This window comes from Girardinichthys multiradiatus, chromosome 12 (assembly GCF_021462225.1).
Source record: "Girardinichthys multiradiatus isolate DD_20200921_A chromosome 12, DD_fGirMul_XY1, whole genome shotgun sequence".
In the NCBI taxonomy this organism is placed as follows: Eukaryota; Metazoa; Chordata; class Actinopteri; order Cyprinodontiformes; family Goodeidae; genus Girardinichthys; species Girardinichthys multiradiatus.
The window spans coordinates 13,037,463-13,049,969 of record NC_061805.1 but is presented as its reverse complement, the minus strand read 5'-3'; the positions used below and the strand labels follow the sequence as shown (position 1 = coordinate 13,049,969).

Here is a 12,507-nt window from a genome sequence, read left to right as displayed (position 1 = left end):
GGCTTTGGTCCTTGACGTGCCATCCCGGGTTCGGGTCCCGACCATGTCACTGGAACCGGTGACATTTGCCGCATGTCTTCCCTTTTCTCTCCATCCCCATTTCCTGTCTATCTACTGTCAAAAAAAAGACCAAAAAAAATACTGGAAAAAATAAAGGCCACTACTGTCCCCCCCAGCCATTAGTTTAATTCGACTAAACAATCATGACCTATTTTATGTTGGTCAGTTACATAAAAGGCCAGTAAAACCTTCCAAGTTTGTGGTTTGTGGACAAAATATAAAAAAGGTTGAAGCAGTATGTATAATTTTGGTCTCACCAGTCCTGCAGATTAAAAGACCCGAACTAACTTATCACTAAAGCTTACTTTGAATTACAACTTACTTGGTGGCTACACTAGCCTACTGTCTACAGATTATTATCTCAAAACATGTAGGCAACTGAGATTTGAATCAAGTACAAAAAGATGTCATCTGTACTAGAAATAAACAATAGGTAGGACTCTGAAATTGTACTCAAGATTAACTAAAACTCAGATTCTGTTTCCCATCTGCTGTGGATCAAAACCACTGTCAACCACAAGACAGCACAGATATATTGGACCAAATTTGACCAGCAGGAGTCCTCGTGTGAAGCACATTTTAGAGGCGTCTCCTACCTTGGTCTCCAGCTCCGAAGGAAACTTGGTCTGGAACTGGCACATGGTTCCATTGGTGTAATCTCTCTGAATGAAGACTTTGGCAGCGACGGCCGCTTGCTGCCTCATGTCCTGCAAGCTGTGGGTCTGTGGAAACAGGAATTATTCTTCAGTCATTACCGCACCACTATAGAGTGATGTCATTGAACTCGAGGTCTAAAAAGAGTTACAAAACAAGTAAAAAAAAAAAAACAGACCACAGTTTTGAACTACTGGAATACACATTTTATCATTTTTATGTCTCTGTGTTAAAGTAAAAAAAATCTTCAGAGAAGACAATAGCAGACTGATTCATAGGTCTAACAACCAAGCATTTTACCGGTGGAGAGTCTCTATCATACAATACTGAAATTACGTCTCCATGATTATAGAAAGTCTTGCAGTGGTCATTTTATTGTTAAATATTGTAAAGATGATATAAATCTCCCATTTACCTCACTCATCTCTTATCTAGCATTACTATGCTTCTAATTCTCTCTGTGACCTTCAGCATCTTGGGAATGATCATTCGTTTTAGGTGTTGAGGTCTATTGCACTGAGATTTCATCAAACAGGCTGAATATCTTATTGGCATGCAAAAAGTGCATTCTGACAAAGAGTGGACATTTATCAGAATCAGAATAAGCTTTATTGTCAAGTTTGTACAGACAAACAAGGAACTCCGTTACTCTCTGCTCTCAGTGAGGATTCTTCTAATTATATATATATATATATATATATATATATATATATATATATATATATATCTAATGTACATATATACACAATTGACTTTAAAATGCATTGTGTTGTTCTGGACTGTTAAGTGTTATCAGAGAAACGGCCTGGGGGAAGAAATTGTCTCTGTGGCAACTGGTTTTAGCAGACAGTGCTTTGTAGCGCCACCTGAAGGAAAAGTCTAAACAGTTTGTGTGCAGGGTGAGTGGGGTCTGCAGAGATTTTAGCTGCCCTTTCCCTGACCCTAGAACTGTGTAAGTCATGGACAGAGGGAAGGTCAGGCCTGATGATTCTCTCTGCAGACCTGAGTGTTCGTTGCAGTCTGGACCTGTCCTGCTTTGTGGTTCATACAAACCACACTGAGATGGACGAAGACAGATTGAATTATGGCAGTGTAGAAGACGACTAGCAGCTCCTGTGGAAGGTTGTACTTCTTGAATTGCCTCAGGAAGTACAGTCTCTGCTGGGCCTTCTTTATGGGGTAAGAACGCTGTCAAAAACAATGTGTATGTAAAGACGGAAATGTGTGCATATTAGTCAATAGTTGTGCACAAGTAAAATCCAAAAGAGGTATTGTATATTTTCTCTATAAGAATACAAAGTAAAATGTTACAGCTTCAAGACATTACAAACACAAAGTTCAAGTTTACAGTTGTGGTTTATTCTTTATGAATACAATTTGCTATAACAGTTTGTGAATACGATTTCTTTTCTTTGAGAATACGAATTTACATCAGCGACTTGGTGTCACGTGATCTCAAGCTCAGAATATAGTGGGTGGAGTTATACAATGATGTACAGTAGGTGGCAGTATGCACCTCTGAATTTGTTGCGAACCACCAGCAGAAGAAGAGAAGAAGAAGCAGCAGCACTAGCGCCAAAAGAACGGACCAATAAACTATGGTTCAAAGCCAGGTAACGTTAAAAAGTTTATATATGTCTTAATGTCGTTAATATATGCTCTTGGTCCGTCATCTTGGCGCTAGTGCTGCTGCTGCTTCTTCTCCTGGCGGTTTGCAACAAATTCAGAGGTGCATACTGCCACCTACTGTACATCATTGTATAACTCCACCCACTATATTCTGAGCCTGAGATCACATGACACCAAGTTGCTGATGTAAATTTGTATTCTCATAGAAAAGAAATCGCATTCACAAACTGTTATAACATATTGTATTCATAAAGAATAAACCACAACTGTAAACTTGAACTTTGTGTTTGTAATTTCTTGAAGCTGTAACATTTTACTTTGTATTCTTATAGAGAAAATATACAATACCTCTTTTGGATTTTACTTATGCACAACTATTGACTAATATGCACACATTTCCGTCTTTACATACACATTGTTTTTGACAGTGTTGTTACCCCATACTTCTTCCAAACATTGTCTATATGTGACAACCATCTCAGATTTCGAGAACCACCATTTCTCGAAACCTGAGAAATGCTGGTTCCTAGGAATCGGAAGTGGTCTACAGCAGACACAGTGTTGTTAAGTATGGTGAGGGGGTATGTGCGGTGGTGTTCTCTGAAAGTCCACCATCATCTCCACAGTCTTGACTGGGTTAAGTTCCAGTTTTTTTAAGTTCCGGTTAAGTTAGTATTTTTTATCATCATCATGAAAAGTTTCTTATAACAAGAATTTGTAATTATTGTGACAACAATAAATTCCAATTAATATTGTTTGAAAACCCCCAAAACTGGGTATATAGTTGGGATTGTTACTTTTACTATTTTCTCCACTGTTCCATGAGAGCATCAATAAAATATGATTAAATGCAGTTACTGTTAGTTTAGTTATGTAAATGACACGTCTATACAGGTCCTTCTCAAAAAATTAGCATATTGTGATAAAGTTCATTATTTTCCATAATGTCATGATGAAAATGTAACATTCATATATTTTAGATTCATTGCACACTAACTGAAATATTTTAGGTCTTTTATTGTCTTAATACCGATGATAGTGGCATACAGCTCTTGAAAACCCAAAATTCCTATCTCACAAAATTAGCATATTTCATCCGACCAATAAAAGAAAAGTGTTTTTAATACAAAAAACGTCAACCTTCAAATAATCATGTACAGTTATGCACTCAATACTTGGTTGGGAATCCTTTTGCAGAAATGACTGCTTCAATGCGGCGTGGCATGGAGGCAATCAGCCTGTGGCACTACTGAGGTCTTATGGAGGCCCAGGATGCTTCGATAGCGGCCTTTAGCTCATCCAGAGTGTTGGGTCTTGAGTCTCTCAATGTTCTCTTCACAATATCCCACAGATTCTCTATGGGGTTCAGGTCAGGAGAGTTGGCAGGCCAACTGAGCACAGTGATACCATGGTCAGTAAACCATTTACCAGTGGTTTTGGCACTGTGAGCAGGTGCCAGGTCGTGCTGAAAAATGAAATCTTCATCTCCATAAAGCTTTTCAGCAGATGGAAGCATGAAGTGCTCCAAAATCTCCTGATAGCTAGCTGCATTGACCCTGCCCTTGATAAAACACAGTGGACCAACACCAGCAGCTGACACGGCACCCCAGACCATCACTGACTGTGGGTACTTGACACTGGACGTCTGGTATTTCCTTCTCCCCAGTCTTCCTCCAGACTCTGGCACCTTGATTTCCGAATGACATGCAGAATTTGCTTTCATCCAAAAAAAAGTACTTTGGACCACTGAGCAACAGTCCAGTGCTGCTTCTCTGTAGCCCAGGTCAGGCGCTTCTGCCACTGTTTCTGGTTCAATAGTGGCTTGACCTGGGGAATGCGGCACCTGTAGCCCATTTCCTGCACACGCCTGTGCACGGTGGCTCTGGATGTTTCTACTCCAGACTCAGTCCACTGCTTCCGCAGGTCCCCCAAGGTCTGGAATCGGCCCTTCTCCACAATCTTCCTCACCTCCGGTCACCTCTTCTCGTTGTGCAGCGTTTTCTGCCACACTTTTTCCTTCCCACAGACTTCCCACTGAGGTGCCTTGATACAGCACTCTGGGAACAGCCTATTCGTTCAGAAATTTATTTCTGTGTCTTACCCTCTTGCTTGAGGGTGTCAATAGTGGCCTTCTGGACAGCAGTCAGGTCGGCAGTCTTACCCATGATTGGGGTTTTGAGTGATGAACCAGGCTGGGAGTTTTAAAGGCCTCAGGAATCTTTTGCAGGTGTTTAGAGTTAACTCGTTGATTCAGATGATTAGATTCATAGCTCGTTTAGAGACCCTTTTAATGATATGCTAATTTTGTGAGATAGGAATTTTGGGTTTTCATGAGCTGTATGCCAAAATCATCCGTATTAAGACAATAAAAGACCTAAAATTTTTCAGTTAGTGTGCAATGAATCTAAAATATATGAATGTTAAATTTTCATCATGACATTATGGAAAATAATGAACTTTATCACAATATGCTAATTTTTTTAGAAGGACCTGTATACCTGGCATCCTGAAGAAGCCTATTTTCAAATGAGTATGCTTTTCAGTAGTATTAGTGGTGCTTTGATTGCGCCACATAGTTAGCTAAAAAAAGAATGAAAAGAAGTTATAGTTTCTCTTCACTTTTAACATTATCAATATAGCACCACAAAATATCATGAAAACATTTAATGCCATATCCCCACCCTTGGTTCTGACACCTAGAATATAATAAAAAGCAAAAACGGTCCTTTGCAAGATTAATATTATACATTATATTTTAGACAAACTTTGAAATTGACTTTATTTTCATGACTATTTCCATTGTACATAGATTCTCATTGAAAGCATCAAAACTGAATACACACATATGGAATTAAGTACCAAACAAAAACTTGTAAAAGAACTTCAAATATGTTTTTTTATTTTACATTCCACAAAGTGCCCACCCGTTGCTTTGATGACTGAAATATTAACCTTTGGCCTTTTCTCGGTGCACCCCTGAGAAGTTCTTTCAAGACTCTTTGGAAAACCATTTCAGGTGACCATCTCATGAGGCATTGAGAGAATACCAACAGTGCAAAGCAGTAATCAAAGCAAAGGTGGCTATTTTAAAGAATCTAAAATATGAAACATATTTAAAGTTATTTTACAATTTTTTGTGTGCTACATAATTCCATGTGTTCATTCACATTTTTGATACTGTCAGTGAGAATCTACAATGTAAATAGTCATGAAAATAAAGAAAACCATTAAATGAGGAAGTGGATGTAAAACATTTGACTTGTAGTGTATATTTGTCATTGTGCAGCCCTGCTCCTTATAACATGTTTTGTTTTAAAGTTTACATCAAGCGAATGAACAAGTACTAGAGTTAAAAAAGCAGAAGAGATGAGTCATATTTTAATCCCATATTATCAAAATGAGATGTAAAAGCAAATTAACACAGATATGGAGGACCTTGGACCTACAGATGGAGACAGATTCGTGGAATCTAATCTGGGGTTCTGCCTTTGGCCTAAATAGTTCAAGTGAATAACATCAGAACTGATGTTCAATTTGGAGAAGCAAACATCTGTGCTTTACTGAAATTGCTCTGGAAATATTACAGTTCAGTCCTGCAATAATAACAGAAAAACATCTACTAGTCTATTGCACCCATGTCTTCTTACAAATAGCAGCTTTCATTTTACTATATAACCTTTTAGAAATTTCAGCCTAAACATCAACAAATAACTAATCAATAGGTAATCAACATGTTCATTACTCTGGAGTTCCTTTACGGTCTGCTTAAAACACTATTATCTGAGGCTGAGTTTAGCCTAATTGGTATGGTCTGTATTGTTGCAGAGTGGGAAAATGCTTTGAGCTGAACGCTCAACAAACATTGTACAGGTGCATCGCAATCAATGAATGCATAAATAAAAAGATTAGTTTCAGTAATTCAGTTAAAACGTTAATTTGGATTCCACACACACAATGATATATTTAAAACATTTATTTCTGTTAATTTCAGTGATTATGGCTTACAAATAATAAACACCCAAATTCAGATTGTTTGAAAATTAGAATAGTACATTAGGCTAATTAAAAGGGATTTTAATAGCCAACCAAAAGCATGTCCATGTACTGTACAGTTTGTACACTCAATACTTGGTTGGGACTCCTTTTGCATGAATTACTGCATCAATGCAGCATGGCATGGAGATCAGCATGTGGTTCTGCTGAGGCGTAATGAAAGCCCAGGTTGGTTGGATAGCGGGCTTCAGGTGTTCTCATTGTTTGATCTGGTCTCTCTTCTTCCTCTTGACGATGTGCAATAGATTTTCTATGGTGTCTAGGTCAGGCCAGTTTGTTGGCCCCTAAAGCATAATAACACCATATTGGTTATTTTAGTGAGTGAAGGTTCCGGGCCCTCCGGGAAAAGTAAATCGGCATCTCCTCAACGTGGGTCAGCAGAGGGAAGCATGAAGTGCTCTAAAATTTCCTGGTAGATGGCAGTGCTGACTATAGCAACAACTATAAGTGACAGTTCAGTGCTTTTAGGCCTTAGCCCCAGTAAGAGGCTGTCAATGCCGTTTCTTGTTCAGGAGTGACTTAAGCACAAGGGTTACCGTCACAGTTGTAGCCGATGTCTTGGATACATCTATGTGAGAGGGCTCCCCAAGCACCGATTAACTACAGTCCACGCCTAGTGCATCTCCCCCAAACCTTTAAATGGGCGTTGCTTCAGAATTATCTCAAGGCTGCAGTCATCCCTGTTGCTCGTGCTTTTCGCTTTTCTACACTTTTTCCTTCCACCCAATTTCCCGTTAATATACTTAGGTACAGCATTGTAAACAGTAAATTTCTTCGGCAATGACCTGTGGCTTTCCCTCCTAGTGAAGGGTGTTAGAGTAAAAAGTTTTTATTAGCTAAAGTTCATGCCAGCTCTTATAGTTAGTAAGTTTCAGCAAGCTAATTACTTTTGATCATGTTTTTTAAGTCATGAATAGATTTAATAGTGGCCTCTCAGTGACTTCCTGACTGTGTCAATACTGCTCTTAGTGGGATATTACAAGAAACAGCACGTCAACTTTGTTTGTAGTGAGATGAGGTATTTATTGCTTTCAACAAGAGAGAATCAGCTCTTGGGCTTTTCAGTGACACTTGGAGTTTTTATATTTATTGCAAGACCCTGTCTTCCAGCCTATAAGCATAGGGTTACAAATTGTAGTAATCTGCTGCTGACCTCTTAAACTGTAGTATTTTCTCCTTCCAGGCATGTGTTACTTGGTTCGTGTTTTATGGACTTATCTCTGCTTATATGACTCCAGTGTATAAGAATAAATAGACAGGTAATTGTAGATATTCTTCTGCAGTCAGAGTAACTGGAAAAAAACATGACTGTGTGGCAAATAAGCAGAAGGTTATCTATTGGAGTTGTTACTGGTGCAACAGGGGGTGGACCCGACCATCTGATGAAGATTGGTGACAGCTTTATGTGTCAAGAGCGCAGGCCCAGATGCTAGACACCAACAATGGGTGGGACAGCTCCTAAACCTGGCTGAACCCCCACATTAATCATCAGATACACAGGTTTCTTTTTCATTTGTGGAGCTGGCTCATACACTTGCGGGTGACACTGATCACAGCAGAGTGAAAAAGGTCATTTGTATACATACATCTCATGTTAATCTAATCTTTTCTGATTTTTTCAATATAGCTTGCATTTAATTAAAACTTGGTGTGATTATTTTAATTTAAATGAAGTCTTCTTTTCAGATTTGCTGAACTCACAGTTAAGGAAAATGCTGAAGTATAATTTTTCTTAACAAGGGTGTCAATGACTGTCTGCTGGACACCTGTCAAGCCGTCATCTTCCCCATGAATGTGTGGTCCATAACCTAAAACGCGTCAAACAGTCTTTTCTTTATTGGTCTTATTTAATACTGGCATTTTCTGAAAAACTTGGTGTCGGGTCTTTGTTAGCTGTAAATTTCAAAATTAACAGACATGCTTGCAAAATATTACTATGAGTAATCTTTATATTACGAGTTCCTGAGATAATTTAACTAACTGAAGTCGCTAAAGCATTGTTTTAAACCACAGTAATTTACTGAATAATCCTCCTTGGAGCGTAACCGGAATAATTAATTTATTTCAGCTCATTATTTAGCTGATAATTATTTATTATATAATAAAGTCTACATTTTTTGAAGCAACAATGTTACCAATTAATTTAATTGTGTTCATGTTTTTTGTCTTCTTTTAGGAGCCAGTTTGCTGTCAACAGTTAATGGTGTCATTTATTAGCCCTTCTTATAAGACCTAGCCTCTTCTAAAATCAGCTCACCTTAGCTAGGAAGTGAAGCTAGCGTCTGTTCCCTTGCTTGGCATAATTCAAAAGAAGTCATTTAAGAACCTCATGTTTTCATAACATTGCTTAGCAAATTAGCAACCAAACCGTGAGCTAGCAACAGGCTAACACCGCCGCCGGCCAGGCTCTCTTTTACCTCATTTCTTTAGTAAGACCGGCACCGCCGCTGACATTTGAGTTGACAAGTTATCTGTTACAGGTGTGAGGAATCAAAAGCTCTTGTAAATGTAACTTACCTCTGCCATGTTGGAAATTTCTGTCTATCTGATAAGGATTCTTGACGACGTGCAACTGAGTACGAGTTCCGTAGGGAAACACTCTAATATGGTTCCAGCCAAACTCTGCTAAGATTTCCAGGTTTACTGCTGAAACAAAAGGCAAAAACGCAGATAATTAAATGATGTATAAAATATAGGGGAAAAAAAATCAGATGTATTAAATTTAATAAAAACACATTGTCTTAAAAATATTTTATTATTCGATTTGCCTTGTAAAAAAATGCATCAAAAATACGATACAGAACTATTCAGTTTACTAGATATTCACTTTGGTGTGTTAATTGCATTGTTTGCCCAATTGTACAATGAAATTTGCAACACCTGTCCTCCTTCATCACAATATGGTTTGGTGACAATGCCACAGAGCAAATAAATAAGTAAAATAAAAAATTAATTTAGAAAGCAGAGCTATACAATTTCCTTTGTAAAGTTTATTTTTTAAAATGTAATTTGTCACAAGTGCCAAAGAGAAAGTGCAATTATAGCTTTGGGGAAATGAAAACAATGTTTCTGTGTTTCCTTGGATTATATACACAGTATGTCTTGAGGTGCCAATTTGTTTTTGCCACTGGCCACAAGGGTGGATGAAGACACATTTTTAGCTTGCCACATGCAAAGTGAGCAGGATGGTAAGCAGTAAAAACAAATCTCCAAAATTCACTGCTAAAGAGGGACATGTTGGGGTCCCTATGTTTCCATAACAACCATTAGAAACCCTCACATGTCAATAGGTTGTTTGGTAGGGATACCAGAAAAAAAGACTCTTCTTGGTTGAGGTGAAGAGAGCATGAGAGAGGACCAGGAGACTAGACAACTCTGACAGATTGTGCAATGAGGAATTGTTAAATATCTCCAAAGATGTTTGCTTCAGCCTTGTGAAATGTTGGAAAAGACTTTTTGTTCTCATCCTAGCGTTGTAACATTTCAACAGCAGAGTGACCAACAATTGTACCACTGTGGTTGTTAAAATAATTTTTTCTTATATTTGACATTTTCTATCCTGAATAAATCTACACTAATTGGCCTGTATAATTTCTGTTTAAAATTATTGATGTGAGTTTGTGATCCTGCAATAAAAGATTATTTATTTAAAGAGTGTTTTTAATAACCCTCTCTATGGGACTTAACAACTAATTCCCCATTCATCTGTGATGACCAGAGTGGGGAGGGAGCACTAATGAACACAATTTGGCCTGTTCAATTACAACTCATGCTGGTTTATAACCTGTGACAATAAAGTTACTCCTACTTGAACTGCTTCAGTTGCTCTCTCATGGAAATGCTGTACAGCCACTGCAGATGACTGCTCAACTTTTTATAGAGAACAAAACCGCAGCAGGACCAACCATAGAAATTATTCTATAGGGGATGTGAAGTGTATCTTGATGAATCATAAAACGTAAATTACAAAATTCATGACACTTTAATTGAAACTTTGGAGGTGGCCAAGGAAATAAGCGTGAACTTTGATTAGGCACATTTCAGCTGTGCAAACATTACGGTCAGAGGTTAGCCTTAGCAACTGAATGATGACCTGCTCTAATAGTTTCGTCAGCCCTTCACAAAATACCACTGCTATGTTGTTTCTTTGAACTACATTCTGGGTTTATGCTGTTGGGAAAGAAGCTGGTTAGTTTAAAGAAAACAGGAAGTAAAAAAACTGTGAGCCTGTTTGTTGGGTTATAGAGGAAACTAGAAGGAACCTATTCATTTTTTACAGAACACCATTTATTTCTCTGTGAAAATGTTACTGAACTAAGAAGTGGTACATTGGTAAAGTGACTAGCTTATTAACTTGTGTTGTAGTCAAGACCACCTAACCCTAGACCAGAACATACCAAAACCAAGACTTTGAGGGAGGTGGGACAGACTCAAGACCAAGTCTGACAGAGGGGGAGACCAAGATCAAACCAATACAAAAACGTTTTCCAGACCATGGCTGTAATCAAAATTACTTGGTGTTGCTGAAAACTAAGAAATCTGCCTATGGCAGCTCATTAGCAAGCTTACGAATATCAGGGCTCCAACTAATTGGCTGCACTGATGCACCTACATTTTCTAGTTAGTTGCTCTGCCAAAACATTGAGATGAAGCCAAGTTTTTTATATGACGTTGAGTCCAACAAGCCCGAAAGAAGACCTGGTAAAAACGTAATGCAAAAAGACCATGGCCCGTATTCACAAAGATTTTCAGAGTCTTCTCAGAAGTTAGCCTAAAAAATCCTGCCAAGGACTCCTAGCATAAGAGTGATTCACTTTGCTGGTGAGGATGACTCTGAGTGAGGAGACGACAGAAATTCCAATCTTAGTAAGGAGGTGTGGTTGAACCCATTGCTTGATGTGATGCTGTCTTCTAAGAGCTGTGATTGTTTGTTGCAAAAATGCAACAACAAAAAACTAATGCGCTCCTAGTAATCAATAGAGAGAAATAACCGATGATACAATTTAGACTGGATTCTGAAATGTAAATCAGGATGATGACTTAACAAAGTTAAATTAATTGTCACACAGTATCAATATGTTGAACGTAGCTCATTTACATGCTCTTCATTACTTCGATTTGCTTGTTATTATGTTTATTCGCCATGCTGGTTGCTTTCATACTGCATCTATTTCATATTAATTAATTCCATATTAATATTAAAATTCCGCATTTTACTGTGATTGCCTTCTTATATAATGAGGTTTATTTTGGTAAAATGAATGGAATGTGAGAAGCACTGGTACCTGCTGGTACCTTTGTCTAGAGTTTGTATTAATATATTTTTTTGAGTTTTTCCAATTTTTTTCCAATTTATTTTTGAAAGCATTTTACAGTCTACAAATATTTAAATACTTCTGTACTATATTTTTTGTAATTTTGTTCACTTTTTATTCATTCTTATTTATTATTGTTTCTATTATTTATTTATTCTTCCTAATGTTACCCTTCTAGAGGTTCACGTTTAATCTGTCCTGCTGCTGAAACTATTTAATTTCCCCCAAGGGGGATGATAAAGTTTATCTTATCTCTATATTAATAATTGTCTGATTGTTATGTTTATTGCTTGTTTGTTGTTGAAGTTTATGTGCTCATTTACTCGACTGTTTAGGGGGTGGATCCCTGTGCGGTCAAGTGGGTAGCGTTTTATTAATTCACCGTTTTTCATTGTACAGAGAATATCTCTCCTTTCTCTCAGTGTTTCTGCCATCTTTCCTGCTTAAGACACTCTTAGGCTCACTAAAAGTCCTCCTCACTATTAACATTTCCTCACGTTAGGAGCTCTCTTATGGCCCAAGGTGCTTTGTGAATAACTTTTGTCATATTGAGGGAAAATTCTAAGAAAAATCTTAGAATTCGAGAAATTCTACGATTTTTCTTAGGATGAAGTCACTAGGAGCTACTTTTAGTTTTAGGATTCTTTGTAAATACGGGCCCAGGACTTTGAAAATGTGGTCTAAGGACTGGTCTTGATCTCCAGACAGTTCTTAGGTACTACGCCCCTACTGCTATCTTCTAAGAACAGTAGTTAAAGCAAGCTGGTATGTTCACATTCACACAATGACCAAAGAA

The 12,507-nt window shown here is 37.8% G+C and overlaps 1 protein-coding gene across 2 annotated transcripts in view; it reads right to left on the bottom strand.

Moving 5' to 3' along the window:
* Positions 1 to 9,070, bottom strand: part of LOC124878179 (golgin subfamily A member 7-like) — a 28,597-nt gene extending 19,527 nt beyond the window's left edge. For both annotated transcript variants that reach the window (XM_047382007.1, XM_047382008.1), the window contains exons 1-2: positions 8,914 to 9,070; positions 657 to 782 (exon numbers count right to left, since the gene is read on the bottom strand). In XM_047382007.1, the coding sequence (XP_047237963.1) occupies positions 657 to 782; positions 8,914 to 8,922 (135 nt within the window). In that variant the 5' untranslated portion in view covers positions 8,923 to 9,070. The remainder of the gene's footprint in view (positions 1 to 656; positions 783 to 8,913) is intronic.
* Positions 9,071 to 12,507: the final 3,437 nt, after the last annotated feature.